General features: G+C 38.0%; 1 protein-coding gene across 1 annotated transcript; it reads right to left on the bottom strand.

Annotated features, from left to right (window-relative positions):
• Positions 1 to 436: 436 nt before the first annotated feature.
• Positions 437 to 1207, bottom strand: LOC143624565 (uncharacterized). The gene is made up of 2 exons (XM_077095174.1): positions 973 to 1207; positions 437 to 837 (listed from the first exon to the last, which is right to left on the bottom strand). The coding sequence occupies exons 1-2, from the start codon at positions 1205 to 1207 to the stop codon at positions 437 to 439; spliced, it is 636 nt and encodes a 211-aa protein (XP_076951289.1).
• Between the last annotated feature and the right edge of the window lie 15477 nt (positions 1208 to 16684).

The following is a 16684-nucleotide window of genomic DNA, read 5'->3' as shown; positions in this document are numbered from 1 at the left end:
TGGCTTTTGTTTATCGTCATCGCGAAACATAGTGCAAGGGAAATTGTCGTCTTTGAAATTTGTAGGCTATTTTGTTGTCTGATGGAGTCAGTGGCGATCTATGAATCAAAACTCTATGACCAATGTTAGTTCCAGAAATAACTTTGGCTTCAACTACACGAGTACCTATAGATATAATCTGTAGTCGAGTACCGTTACATAAGCCTTCTTTTTGGTTAAGATTTCTAAGGAGCATAACAGAAACACCAACTTTTAGCACCAGTTTGTGGTTTGGTAGTCCGAATATTCTTAGACAATTAAGCAAATCAGGAGAGTATAAAGCTGTATCAACAGTGTTATTGATATGTTCTGAGCTGCATATGGTATCTGAACTTAAGTACTCGACTACATCACCTGGAAAAAACTTGAGCAAACTATCATTAATCTCATCAACAATTTAGTTTGTTAGTGCAAGTATTGCCCTATCCTGAAAATAATGTTGGTTCTCGTGATTCTGTAGAATATCATGATATAAAAAGTCAAAAAGTTTTGATATATGATCAACTGAATCTTTAATAAGTAAATCGTCAGGTATATCTATCATTGCAACACCATCATTAGGACCGCCAATATTACCTTCACCTATATCTAAAATCCATTTAGCAAATAATCTAGGTTCTTGAACATCATATGACGACGTACTCATAGTTAACCTTAGGTTTTTTGTTAATCTCAAGACATTGCATTCACTCCAAATGTAAGAAGAACATATAGAGGCATTTACGATGTCTTGTCTAGTGCCCTTTTGAGCTACATGTAGGATTTGTCGAAAGTCTTCGTCAAATACAACAACTTTTCCTCCAAATAGCAAATTCGAAGATAAAACTTCTTTTAAAGACCTGTCAAGAGCTTGAAAGCCATGTTTGTGGTGCATTGGAGCTTCGTCCCAAATTATTAATTTGGTTTTTTATAATATTTGGGCCTCATCTGTACCTGTATCCATGTAGCAAGTAGAATCCTCATTAAGATTTATAGGAATATGAAACCTGGAATGTGTTGTGCGACGTCCGGTTAACAATAATGAAGCAATTCCACTTGAAGCAACAGTTAGGATGATTTCACCTTTTGATCTTATGGCAGTTGATAAGGTCTTCCATAAGTACGTTTTACCTGTTCCACCATAACCATATACGAAGAACACACCGCCTTTATTCTGTTGAACAGCCATCATTATACGATCAAAAACATTTTTTTGCTCATTAGTAATTGAATTAAATAGAGTTTGGAAATCTACTTTTAGCAAGCTTTGATCGTATGAAAACTCTTCTTGAATCAAACTATTAAGCATAAAGGATGTTTTCTGTCAATAGGTTTGCCAAAAGACGTTCATTGAAAAACTGTGCAAACATAAAAGACGTCTTTTACCATTTTGTCTTTTGAATAATATAATAAAATTTTCACTTATTTAATTTTTATCTAATCCTTTTTTCCCCTTTTTAATTTCTTTTAATCACTTTGGTCTAAGGAAATAATAAATTGTTTTTTTTTAATATTTATCATCATGTAATGTTTTTCATAACAATGACACGTCATGGTCTTAATAGGTCTTATATCTTTTTGTTTTCCTTAAATATGTTTTATCTGACTATGTTTATATTTTTTCTTTTGGTCTTGACAAAATTATATTTTGGGTTTATTTTCGATAACGTAATGAACCTAACTAATTTCGTCTAATTTGCGTCGACCCGTCAGGCAACACATGGGTTTTAGCGTTTTTAATATGCTAATTTGGTTTATTTCCGGTAACCAATACCTATTGAACTTGTGACGACATGCCGTCAGTGGCGGCCCAACAATTTTGGTGGCCTAAAGCGAATAAAAAATCTGAAACTTTTTTAAAAAAAAATTCACGCGTACTTTCAAATGTCTATTCATTTTTCTTCCCATGTAGTTAACTAAATAAGTTAAATGTAAAACCAAATTAGTTAATTCTCTTTAGACATTCTATTATGTAACATATCCTAATGAATTACAATAACATATTTGATTCTTAAAATAAACAAACTAAAATGTGAAGGTATTGAAATACGACATATTAAAAGATAATGAAAAAACATCTTGTGAACGACACTTAACACGTTTGACTATTTCAGCACGAGCATTTACAACTATAATATCTATATCATCTTAATTTAGAGAAATATGAATGGTATATCTACTACAATGTTGAATTTCAATATTTTAAACTCGAAAGAACTTTGACTGCAGCTGAAAACTACAATATACACTCAAGTTATTGAATAAAACTTTATATAAAAAAAAATGAAGAGTATTTGAAATACTAAAGAGATACTGAATTAATCTTAACAAGAGAAAAATAAACCATAAATGTAACACTATAAAATATTGGGTAATAGGGCTTGCTGTTCCCCTTTCCCACAGGAGTAAGATCCAAAAACTAAACTTGAAATAGTGAAGGGAATAGGTTTCGAACATCTGGCAACCAGCCTACATGAGACTTACCTTACCAGCATAGTAAGATTAGGTTGTTAGGCAATAGAATCAAATAGAACTTTTATATAAATTCTATAGACCTTTTTTTATAAAAATTGGGGCCTTAAAATCTATGGGGCCTAAAGCCCAAGCCTTACTATGTAATACATTTGGGCCGGCCCTGCATGCCGCCACACAATGTCGGCGTTTTTTTTACTGAATAAGTGTCATTTTAAATATGTTCTTTTTTATTGTAAGCTATACGAGAGTCGTTTCTGTTCTGGACATTAACTATTTCATATTTTGAGATTTAGTGCCAGTATCGTAACGAATCTAACCGATACCGACGGAACCAGTGTCATTTTGATCATAAGTTATACGAGTTTCAATATTTTTGAAGTTTAAAATTTTATTTTTGATAAAATAGCAAAATTGTCATTTATGTTTGCACGCATCATATGTAATTACGCTAAATATTGAATCACTAAGTTTTGTCAAATTGACATGCATACTAGCTACAGTACTAAAAATAAAAATCAAAGAGTATCTACCCTTAAAGTCATAAGAATCGAAGAGTATATAGCCTCGTTGTATAAAGAAACACATATATTGCTTATGTGACTAGAGTTTGTCGTATTGTAATAGACAAACGTGCAGATTTGAAGCAAAATTAAACTATTCGTGAGTTACGATTTTTAAAATAAATGAGTGTAACATAAATAATATATTTTCCGATAAACAAAACCTACATTCTATAGTTTAAAATAAATAATAACCAACAGTATGAATTAAAAATCTACTATTTAAAATGATTTTATGAGACTTATTATTTTTCAAACGACTAATAATATCCTATCAATATTTCATCATATTCATTTTGGCTTCAAGAAACTATTAAAATAAGCAATTTCATTTATTGCAAACGGATTCTGTATAGACCTGGTTGGTGGAGATGCGATAAACAAAAACGCGTCATCCATTTGACGAACTCCAAATAAAGAAATATTCCAACACGTAACCATCAACAACATCTTTATAAATCAAACACAATGGACATAATTGATATTCCACAAACAAAATGACAACTCCAGAAGAACACATCTACAATCTCTTCGATTCATACTGGTTTCAACACCATATCCTCACAAACAATCAGATATCTAAAGTAATTCAAGAGCACCCGTTTGAAGATTTACGACAAAAAGAGACGTATGAGATCCAAGAACTGACAAGGGCAGTGAGTTGCAAAAGTGATGTGGAAGTTAAGGGTCTACTTCGGTTTTGGGCTCATTCGGTTGCTTCTGCGGTCACATAATCTGGTTTTTATGTAAATAATAACTAGATGCTAAGGAAGACCCTGTTGATCATACTACTTCAGCACATATATCATATATGTAGAGTTTGTTAAGGTATGATTGGTGGAGAGTTGGAGTTGTTTTATCGTAACTTGTAAATTACGACTTTTAAGATCATGTAATATCATAATATTGCGTACACATAATTTGGAAAAAACACTCCTCGTTTATATTATATGAACACTAATGACCCAAACCCAATTTAGAAGTTAGTAAAGGCCGAACAAATTATAAGGAATGGGACGAGCCATAAACACACGGTTAGAAGAGAGTTTAAGATAAGAATTAGTTTGCGTGTGATTTGTTCTAGTCACCCATTGTTAGTTTGAATCAGGCAATATAGTAAGTAAATCAAGAAAACAAGAACAGAATTAGCCGACTGTAATCTCTTATTAATAATCAAATGATTGAAACAAGCGTAATGGAATGATTACAACTGGAATTTTCGGCTGATTGAAGTGATAATGATAAACAAAATACTGGAACGTTTAAATAGAAAAAAATAACAAACTTTGCAGATAACTTGGTCTTCATCTGTTCCTTTATTCTTGAACTTCCAACGTTGATAAAATAAACGTTTTATTTGGTCAACATTTAACCAACATTCTCCCCCTGAATGTTGACTTCTTTCTTCTGATCTTCAATTCCCATTAGGCTTCTCATTTCTTCAAATTTGACACGTGGCAAAGCTTTGGTAAGAATGTCTGCCTTCTGCAGGTTCCCACTTATGTGTTCAACCTCTATTTGTTCCCTTTCAACACACTCGCGGATAAAATGATACTTCAAATCAATATGCTTGCTTCTCCCGTGGAAAACGGGATTCTTCATGAGGGCAATTGCTGATTCATTATCAACAAATAATTTAACCATCTGGGCTTCTCTTCCGAGCAGATCACTCACCACATTCCTTAACCAAAGAGCTTCACAAGCCGCTGCAGTTGCAGCCATGAATTCTGCCTCGCAAGAACTAAGAGCTACTGTTTTCTGTTTCTGCGATGACCAAGTGACCAGATTACCCGAAAAATAAAAAACCATACCAGTAGTTCCCTTCCTATAATCTAAATCCATCCCATAACTGTTGTCACTATACCCTTGGAGCCTACTATTACCCGCTTTTTTGTACTTCATCCCATGACCAACCGTACCTTTGATGTAACTGAGGATCTGCTTTACTGCTGCAACATGACTTTCTTTCGGGGATTGCATATATCTACTCACCACTCCAACTAAGTAACTAAGATCCGGTCGAGTGTGCAACAAGTAACGAAGACAACCAATAATCTTTCGATACTCGGTTGGATCAACGTCTCTACCTGCTTCAACTTTTGTTAACTGTAATTTATGATGCATTGGACATTTAGTAGCATTACAACTACTCATACCTGCCATCTTCAAAATTTTCTTAGCATAACTTTCTTGCTTCAATATTATTCCATCCTTGGCTTGTTCTACTTCAATCCCAAGGTAGTAAGTTAACTTTCCCAGGTCACTCATATCAAAGATGGACTTCATTCTTCGTTTAAACTCTCCAATTTTCTCTTCACTTGATCCAGTCACAATCAAGTCATCTATATAGACACCAATGATAATAACATAATCTGGTTTGTGTACCTTGTATACTGCTTGCTCATGTGCACACCTGCTAAAACTGAGGTCTTTGAGTACTTTATCTAATCGAGCATTCCATGCCCTGGGTGCTTGTCTCAACCCATAAAGAGCATTGTGCAGCCTATAAACCATACCTTCTCTGCCTTTAATTTCAAATCCCGTTGGCTGCCTCACAAAAACTTCTTCCCTAAGTTCACCATTTAGAAAGGCCGACTTGACATCTAAATGATGTACAAGCCACCCTCCTTTGACAGCAATTGCCAACAGTAATCTGATTGTTTCCAGTCGTGCGACTGGAGCGAATGCATCTTCAAAATCAACTCATTTCTGTTGCACGTACCCTTTGGCCACCAAACGTGCTTTATGCTTTATCACATTTCCTTCAGCATCTCTCTTCAGTTTGAACACCCACCTTAGCCCAATTGCTTTATGACCAACTGGTAAGGAGGCTAGTGTCCATGTGTTGTTTCTTTTGATTGAGGCCAACTCTTCTTTCATAGCAATCAACCAATGTTCTTCTGATGCAGCCTCATCAAACGAAGCTGGCTCACCATCAATCAACATTAACCCTGCTTCCCTGTCATAAAGTTCACGTACCTGGTCATCACTCATTGCTTCAGTTGTTTGGTTAATTCCACCCACTGAGCGGAACCCTTGAGGAGGAGTATGATCATATGGAACACTTGTATTCAAAATACTCATGTTTGATGATTGAGGACTGATTGAACTTTGAGGGTCTCCATCTTGTCGATTACCTGGAGAATTAAACTGAAAAGTGTTAGGGTTAGTTACTGGCGTACCCTGGTTATCAAAGTCATTCCCTTGGGGCTGGGTTTGACTTTGTTGCACTTGATGTTGACTTTTAGACTCTAGCTCATCAGCTAATATACTAGCCCACCAAGGTGTAGTGGGCTTAGTATGTTGACTCCCCTTCCAAGACCACTTATGACATTCAGCAAATTCAACAGAACATGGTGATGCAATCACCACTTTCATCCTGTCTGGGTTCAGGAGCCTGTACCCTTTCGTTCCTTCCACCATTCCCAAATGAACCATTGGTGTTCCACGATCACTCAGCTTGGCGAGCCTCTTTGACAAGTCTTTCACGTAAGCAACACACCCAAAAACCTTTACATCAGTAAGTTTATGTTTTCAATTTTTCATTACCTCATACGGTGTTGCAGCCTTCACAGACTTTGTCAGAACTCGATTTAGTAGATATACCGAATGTCGAACATCCTCCCCCCACAACTGATCTGGAACTGACATTGTCTTCAATAATGATCTTGTCATTTCAACCACGGTTTGGTTCCTGCGCTCTACTACTCCATTTTGATAAGGAGTGTAGGGTGCTGTTATTTGGCGTTTAATCTTCATTTTATGGCAGAAGTCATTAAACTGGAGCGAGTTGAATTCACCGCCCCGATCTGTTCTTAACATTTTTAGTTGGTAGGGATAATTTTGTTCTACATGTGCTTTAAATTTCTTGAACAAGATAAAGGCTTCATCCTTTGTTTTCAACAGGTATACCCACATAAAACGAGTAAAATCATCAACAATTAGAAGGAAATACCGGTTACCTCCGTACGTTTGTGGAGTAATGGGTCCACATAGATCAGCATGGACTAGCTCAAGTGGCTTCGATGCTCTCCAGTGAGCTTCTTTTGGTACCGGTTTACTCGCTTGTTTGCAACCATACACCCTTCACACATCTGTTTAGGGTGATTTATACAAGGCATGCCGATCACAATATCTTTCCTAGCCATGTATTCCAAAACATTGAAATTAACATGCCCATCCGTGCATGCCAAAGCCAGGCCTCTTCGTCCATGTGAGCACCTAGACAAACCGGTTTTGTAATTCTTAACGAAATCTTATACAATCTATTAACTGACCTCTTGATCTTCATAATAATATTTTCATGTTCATCATACAACTTCAGTGTGCTTCCATGCATATGAACATCATAGCCCTCCTCCGTGGGCTGTCCCAAACTTAATATGTTACTGGTGAGAGCCGGTATATAATATACATCAGGAATGAGTATATGTTCACCGGTTCTACTTTCAAACACCAGTGGACCCTTGCCTTTAATTTGGACCTTAGACCCATCTCCAAACCGAATTTGACCCGTTATATTGCAATTTAACTCGACAAACGAATCACGCATACCTGTCATATGATTACTTGCACCATTGTCAACATACCAAATATCTTTGTTATCACCGGTCTTTGGAAATAATCTGTCTTCATTCAAGAGGACCATAGATGGTGCATCTTCACCGTGAACAGTTAAGTAGAGGGCCGGTTCCTCTTCTTGAGTTTGTGTTAAATTGGCTTCATCTCTCTTTTCTTTGGTCTCTTTGCATTCTGACGCATAGTGCCCGTGTTCATGGCAATTGAAACATTCAATATGCCTTTTGTCTTTGTTCTTTGACCCGTTTATTTGATCTTGGTTCCACATGTGCCCACCGCGATTACCCCTACCACGACCACGTCCTCGAGAACCACTCCAACCACCCCGATCGGTCTTACTATATCCACCCGATTTCTGATTTGGAACCTGTTGACTTCTTCCTTGCCCCTTAGAGTTCGATTTTATTTCAGATTTGGTAAACAACAAACTATTTTCAGTTGCTTGTTGCGATTGCCGAAGCTTAACCCGGTTTTCGTAAGCTTTTAAGTGTTCAATCGCCTCTTCAAATGGCATCGTTTCAACATCTAAACTTTGCTCGATTGAGGCCACCAAATTTATAAATCTCTCAGGGACCGTGTCAAACAACTTGCATACCAATTCTTCGTCTTCCAACTTTGCCCCAACACTATTGAACTTCGACACCATACCCGATAACTTTCCTGCATAATCATCAATTGTATCTCCATCTTTCATCTGCAGCCCTTCGAACTCACTCTTCAGAATACGCAACCGAGCCTTCTGAACACGCTCAGTACCTACATACCGGGATTTCAGCGAATCCCAAACATCTATGGCCATTTTCTTCTTCGCTGCCTGCGACAAAATCTCTTCAGGGATTGCCTGAAAGATGAAAGCTCGAGCCTGCTTGATCTTTCGTTCATCCGCAACCACGCCGGTTGGTGGCTCGATGGCGTCCCACAACCCGTGGGCGTCCATAATAGCTTCCATCTTGATGGCCCAAGTGTTATAGTTTGTAGGTGTAAGAATAGGGTATTGGAATGGGATTGAGGTTTCTTTTAAGGAACTAGGGTTTGTGATGACAGACATAGTGTTGAATTTTGGGAATTTAGGCATAAAATTGGATCAAAACGTGATGCTCTGATACCAAATGTTAGTTTGGATCAGGCAATATAGTAAGTAAATCAAGAAAACAAGAACAAAATTAGCCGACTGTAATCTCTTATTAATAATCGAATGATTGAAACAAGCGTAATGGAATGATTACAACTGGAATTTTCGGCTGATTGAAGTGATAATGATAAACAAAATACTGGAATGTTTAAATAGAAAAAAATAACAAACTTTGCAGATAACTTGGTCTTCATCTGTTCCTTTATTCTTGGACTTCCAACGTTCATAAAATAAACGTTTTATTTGGTCAACAAAAAACCAACACCCATATCATTCTCTCTTGTTATGTAATTCATGACAGGTCAATATGAAGATAGTTCATTTGAGCAGCTTGTGGTTGTTTATCTAATATTGTTTGATCATAATTGGTGCTTTTTGTTAAAAAGAAAAAAAAGAAAGTTATTTTGGGGATCAATCAACCATAATTTTCCATAATCAAGGAGCAATCATAGCCAATGTCAACGAGTTTAAAGCCAATAATTAGTGTAGCGTTTCCTTTTGAATGCTTTCGTAATTTATAATACATTGCAGCATCTTTTTCTCTTGTAAGACACACAAAAATATCAATCCAATTCTCGAAATCCAATTCTCAAATTTCCAACACTTTCGTTCAATCGTTACGAAACCCATACCTCTCGAGTTAATGGATGACATCAAGGCCCAGAATAATTGTCATATTCAACGAGTTATGAAGCAAATCTCTCACACTTGGGTTACAAACTCACTTCTTCTTACACTTTGTAGAAACCTCCATTGTAATCCTAGTTCTCGTGAAATTCAAGGAATTTGGTTGTCATCGTGGTTTGTTTTCGTGCTCTACAGATTATTTTTGTGGCATGTTCGGTTTTATCACAAGAGGCTGTTTGGTTTGATTTCCGCTTTTCCGAACATCTTGGACTAGACAACACTTGTTAAATCATTGTATTTTGTAACCGGAACTTATGTTACACACAGCGAGTTTGGTAATTTTGATATGCTCTTTGTTGGTCTTCCTTGGCAAATTATTTTTGAATTTTACGGAACCAATTTGGTTTTTGATTTGGATCAAGAGTTTGTTGTCACATCTTATTTTTCTGGTGATATTCAGACATTTGAATCCAATGGCGGTTCTCATTTTAGGTTTAGAATAGATTCATTGTCTAGAGTCACTCAATTAACAGAATCGTTTGGTGATTTTCCTGTGCAAACTTGGTGTGGATATACTAACACCATATGCTTTTTTGCCACACTACTTGGTGCTACTTATGAGGTACTTCAGATTTGCGTTTTGCATAAACTAAAGTGTTTGTTGGATAGGCGGTACGACTACTCTGCTCTATTTCCGAGTTAAGATGTTGGAATATATAGTCGGTTCGGGTCAAGTCAACGCGGACCGACCCGAATATGACCCGGTATGAGTTAAACCGAGGGTAACGATTCTTACGCTCACTTAATCATTAACTGGGCCCGACACAATTAATTAACAATGATAGATTGGTGATCTAGGCTTTTTAGTTGGTGACTGGGCTTAAAGCCCAATGAGTTTAAGATTGGGTTTAACCCTAATCGATCTTATAATATATAAACTCATTATTGTTTATATTTAACCTAACCTTAACACTAACAAAACCCTAGACACCTTCCTTAAACCACCTTCGGCCGCCGACCGTTTTTTTGGCCACCGGAAATTCGCGCCGCCATCTTCTTTGGTCTTTGGACATCAAACACCACCATCTCAGCCACTCATAGGCAGCTGGTGCTGCTTCTTGTCCGTCTGTCCGCAGCCGCTGCTGCTGTTTGTCCCTGCCGGAAAACCGTGGCAGCCACCGGACCACCACAACCTCCAGCTGCTGTTGTTGTCCACTGTTGTTGTTGTTCGGTTTGTTACTGCTGCTGTCCGTCGCCTTCTGCCGTCGCCGCCGTTAGCCTCCGCCGACCGCCGTCAGCCGCCGTCGTTCGCAGATCTCCCCGGATCTTCTTTCGGTTCTTTGATTGTGTCATTTCTAGCTCGTTTTCGTTAGCTCTCGGTGTTCTTCCCGATTTCGATAACCGAGGTATACAAGTTTAAACTTTAATCTATGGTTTGATTTATATTTCGTTCTCGTATATGTTGTAACCAGATCCGGGTTCGGGTTTTGGTTTTATGGTTCGTTTTACTTGCTTATTATCCGCTGCGTTTTTGGTTCGTTTTTATATATTAATATGATTAATAATTACTTAAATGAACATTATACACTAAAACGGGTTAAAATAGTTTGACCATTTTCATTCCGAACATTACAACGTACAAGTCGATACCGGTTCGTTTAAACCGGATCTATATCTCAAACTTTAAATCGTTTAAAGATTAATGATCTAGATTTGTTTTCGGGTGTTTTTTTGATTTGGTAAAAGTTTTGTTTATTTTATTTGACCAAGTCAAAACGACCCGAATTTTATTTATTTTGAATATGTAAATCCGGCCCCGACCTATGTTTATTTGGTTGTGTTTGGTTGTTGAGCTTGTTTTTTGGCCATATGGATGGTTCAAAGTTGTAGACGGTTATATTTTATTTTTCGGTTTACTTTTGGCCATTTGGATGGTTCAAATTTGAAATAGGATATTATTGTTAGTATTATTAATTTGTAATAAAGAAGATGCGAAGATAATCGAGGACAAGCTCAAGGATATCTTGGAGTTAGTGGGAGTTCGGACAAGATGACAAGATGCACGAAGAAGTCCATCCTAGTGGTTGTTTGTGTTGTGAACCCCTTGACCCGATCGGTCTCCCTAATTGGCTCCAGCGAGACCGATCACCTCTTTTGGCCATTATGGATTTACATATTTTATTTGCTATTTTGGTTGCTTGGATTATTTATAATTGGATTATAATATCACCAACTAAATACCAAATAAATTTGGAAAATAAACATTTGCTATTTTGGCTTTTACTCAATTTGGTAATTATAACATTAATCCCAATTTAAAACCAATAGTTTGTGCCAATCCTACTACAAGTCACGCTTGAGGCATACTGCGAAATTTCGAGTGTTTGGAGCTAAAGCACTGCACTTGTTTTCTAGCCTATCCCATCAAGGTGAAAGCGCTTCGTTGACACATCCGGCCCTTTCACACGTCATTGTACTAGGACAACTATTACTTTACTCTTTTGTTACATGCTACAGCTGTCTGGAGACTTAAAGTGGGCAAAGATGAGGCTAAACGTATTGATACAGACAATCGTTGTCTCTATAGGCCTCATAACCAAGAGTTGTGCTCTATTCACAATTGGCAATCGTTGTCAGTCTGCCTAACCACTTATTAATGTTGTGTGCTACAGCTGCCTTTAATAACTGGAAGCCAGATTCTCATACTCCTATTTCATTAATGTTATTGGGTCATTAATAATAGGACTACTACATCGAAAATACTAATTAAATTTACTTTTGCTTTTTAATCAGATGTCATCAAACGAAAACTCACCCTATGCCCTTAAGTCTATCCTTGAGAAGGATAAACTAAGCGGCATCAACTTCATCGAATGGCACCGCAACTTAAGACTAGTTTTACAATGGCAAAGCGCCTGTATGTTCTCGATGGACCTGTTCCAAACGAGCCTGAAAACAACACAGCCGCTGCTCGAAAAGTTCTTGACAAGCATAGGGATGACTCGGCGGAGGTCTCCTGTATTATGCTAGTCACCATGACTTCTGAGCTTGCTAAGGGCTTAGAAGACTATGGTGCCTATGAGATGCTGGAACAACTCAAGGGCATGTTCCAGAAACAAGCCCGTCAGGAACGGTTCGATACCATGAAACAACTCATTAGTTACAAGATGTCAGAAGGGTCTCCCGTCAGTGCGCATGTCCTAAAGATGAAGGGGCACATCGATCAGCTCAAGAAACTTGATTATCTCCTGCCCGATGAGATGGCAGCGGATTTCATCCTCAACTCTCTTCCCAGCTCTTACGACCAGTTCGTAATGAATTTCAACATGAATGCATGGGTGAAGACAGTGCCGGAGCTTCACAAAATGCTCTAGACGGCTGAGATGAACATTCCTTAAGGACCAATCAAGTTCTGATGATCCGATCTGCTGGTATTAAGAAGCCTAAATCCAAGAATCAGGGTTATAAGGGAAAAGGCAAGAAGAAGGTTACTGTTGCTGCCAAGTTTGCCACCAACACTGACAAGAAAGTTGCAAAGCCACCACCGCCCCCCTTTGAGGAGCGCCAGTGTTACAAATGCAACCAAATGGTACACTGGATGCGAAACTGTCCCGAATACCTTGCTGAGATCAAGAAGAAGAAGGCCAATGGTGAAGGCTCTTCTCGAGGTATTTCCATATATGTTATTGAACTTTTCACTGTCTCTAGCAACACATGGGTATTTGATACCGGATGTGGTTTCCACATCGTTAATGTCTTGCAGGACCCTGAGAAGTGGAGGAAACTGAATAAAGGCAGCATGGAACTTATCGTTGGAGATGAGAAGAGAGTACCAGTTCTGGCAACTGGAGTTTTTTCAGTTTTTACTTGTCCATCTGGTCTAGTTTTTCATTTGAATAATTGTTTGTATGCTACTGGTTTGACCGTAAACACCGTTTCAGTTTCGTTGTTGTTTGAACAAGGTTTTAAGTACGTTTTTAATGGCATGACTATTTCTGCTTACTTGAATGGTATCTTTTATTTTGAGGCTGAACCTCGAAATGGTATTTATGAGATTGATGTTCAAACTAATAATAACGTATATAATCTTTCAAAACGTATCAGATATGGCATCAATGATACATTTCTATGGCATTGCCGACTTGGTCACATAAGCAAGGCAAGAGTTAAGAGACTCCAATCCGAAGGGATTATTGAATCCAAAGGACCGGACTCTTTTGATGTTTGTGAATCTTGCTTAGCTAGCAAACTCGCCAAAGACTCCTTCCCTCATAAAAGTGAACGAGCAAGAGATCTGTTAGGACTCATACATACAGATGTATGTGGACCTTCCAGAACCATGTCTAGAAACCATGAAAGATACTTTGTTTCTTTTATCGACGGTTATAGTCGATATGCTTATGTGTATATTATGAAACACAAGCATGAAACTTTTGAAAAGTTCAAAGAGTTTCAAAACGAAGTAGAAAACCAACTTGGTAAAACCATTAAGATACTTCGATCAGATCGAGGTGGAAAGTATCTCAGCTCAGAGTTCATTACTCATCTAAAAGAGGGTGGAATTGTTTCACTGCTCACTCCACCTGGCACACCCCAACATAATGGCGTGAGTGAGAGGAAGAATCGAACTTTGCTGAACATCGTTCGATCGATGATGTGTAGAACTAACTTGCCTCACTCCCTTTGGAGTTTCTCCCTTATAACCGCCTCCCGCATTCGTCAAATACTACAACCAAAGCGGTTATTACTTCTTTCATCCTGATACAAATATGATTTCTATCAAGAGGAAAGACCACTTCCTAGAGAAAGAATTTCTCGATCGTGGAATTGGAGATTACTTTGTCGATTTTGAAGAAATTCAAGAACCACAAACAATCGCTGAGGAAGCTGGAGTGTCTGATCAACAAGTTGTTGTTACTGATACATCAGGCGTGAACACGAGCATTCACAGAAGTAGTAGGACTCCCGCACCCAATCCTAGATACCTATGGCATCTGGATGGTCCAAAAGTCTTATTAGTAGCCGAGTCTGGCGACGAAGCTACTAACTACATATCTGCACTCTTGGATCCGGAATCTGAGAAATGGCGAGCTGCCATGAACACCGAGATGCAATCTATTCATGATGATCAAGTCTGGAACTTGATTGAGCTACCTCCGAAGGTCGGGCAATAGGGAGCAAGTGGATTATCAAACGAGCATCTCATAGTTGGAATCTACATTTTGATGAGAAAAATCAAAGAGTTTGGTTTTATCAAAAATGAAGATGAGCCTTGTGTTTACAGAAAGGCTAGTGGGAGCACTATATCATTCCTCATCCTGTATGTGGATGATATACTGATCATTGGAAACAACATTCCTATGCTTAAGGGAGTTAAGCACTGGTTGGAATCCTGTTTTGCAATGAAGGATCTAGAAGAAGTTGCTTATATTCTAGAAATCAAGATCTACCAAGATAGGTATGAGCGGCTTCTAGGGCTAAGTCAAAGTACATACATAAGCAAAGTCATGACAAGCTTCCCAATGGACAACTCCAAGATAGGAGCTGTTATTGCTAAAGGAACTGTTTTAGCAAATTGCAATCTCCGGCAACAGACATTGAGACAAAGCAAATGCAAGCAATTCTATTTGCTTCAGCGATTGGCTCTGTCATGTACGTTTTATTATGCACTAGACCTGACGTCTCGTAAGCGTGTTTGGAGGAGTAGAAAATGAACTCACTGTAAGGTGTTACACTGACGCTAACTTCCAGAATGATCGAGATGTATCTCGCTCATAATCTGCTTGGATGAAGAAATTCATAGCCAACCTCGATCTGGTTCCAAGTTTAGGAAAATGATCGACGTAACATGTGATATCACGGGTGCTATTGCTCAAGCCAAAGAGCCCAATTTTCATCACATGGCCAAGCACATTTTTACTTCCACTATTTACGAGAATTACTGGAACATAAAAACATCGTGATAAAAAAAGTAGACACAGATCAAAAACTAGCTGACTCGTTCGCTAAGCCGATGACTCCGGACAAGCATGATCGGCATAGAGATGCTATCGGGCTTAGACTTGCTAGTGATTTATTTTGACTTAGTATTTGGATGTATGAACATTTAAGAAGTTGTACTTTTCAGTTCACCTTTGATTTACTTGTTAAATGCAAACGTTGATTGATACAACTGTGTTCTTTTTAATACGTTTAATCCATGAATATTATATTCTAAATTATCCGTAGTCGGTCAAACTCGTGGGAACGATTCTGAATTAAGACTATTTTGACTTTGGACTCAAGGAGTTGACTTCCAAACTCACAGACCTCATTATGAATGACGTTGGATGTAACTCGCATCAAATCATCTTCATGGATCTTAATCATAAGATGTTTTGATAATAGTATGCTCATTTAGTATCCTCAGACCTGAGATACATATTGGAACTTTCATTTACCAAGGAATATTCTTTGATCATGTTAACCGTTGTTGCGTAACTGCCAGTCATAAAGGCATTGATTGGGAATATTCTGGAGTTCAGTGGAGTTGTATGTAGTCAAGAAGGGATTCTATATTCTTACATGAAAATGTAACAGTTAGACATATTGGCGCCCTCGTTGATTCAAACTGGTAAAGTGTGAGGCCTCACCCAAACTTACTGTGTGTTTGATTGGACCACTCTGACTCTTTATCGAGAACTACAATAATTGAACACTATATGAGATTGATTTGATCCATGTCTCACTGTTCAATTGATGTCTTATACCAAAAGGATAGATGACAACGATTACTATAAATTCATTATCTTGCAATAAGGTATTCCAAGATGTTTTAGTTATGGATTTAAAAATGTCATATTTGGTTGGGGACAGCTATGTGTAACTAGAACTCCTCTAACTGTTAAGCATTGTGATACTTAACCCAAATCCGTCCAAGTGGGAGACTGTTGGAATATATGGTCGGTTCGGGTCAAGTCAACGCGGACCTACCCGAATATGACCCGGTTTGAGTTACACCGAGGGTAACGATTCTTACGCTCACTTAATCGTTAACTGGGCCCGACACAATTAATTAACAATGATAGATTGGTGATCTAGGCTTTTTAGTTGGTGACTGGGCTTAAAGCCCATTGAGTTTCAGATTGGGTTTAACCCTAATCTTATAATATATAAACTTATTATTGTTTATATTTAACCTAAACTTAACACTAACAAAACCCTAGCCACCTTCCTTACACCACCTCCGACCGCCGGCCGTTTTTCCGGCCATCGAAAATTCACGCCGCCATCTTCTCCGGTCTTTGGACATCAC

Source organism: Bidens hawaiensis, unplaced genomic scaffold, assembly GCF_021521415.1.
Source record: "Bidens hawaiensis isolate Kalapana, Puna unplaced genomic scaffold, B.hawaiensis_p1.1 tig00003870_1, whole genome shotgun sequence".
NCBI classification, from domain to species: domain Eukaryota; kingdom Viridiplantae; phylum Streptophyta; class Magnoliopsida; order Asterales; family Asteraceae; genus Bidens; species Bidens hawaiensis.
This window is presented reverse-complemented; position numbering and strand designations above follow the sequence as displayed.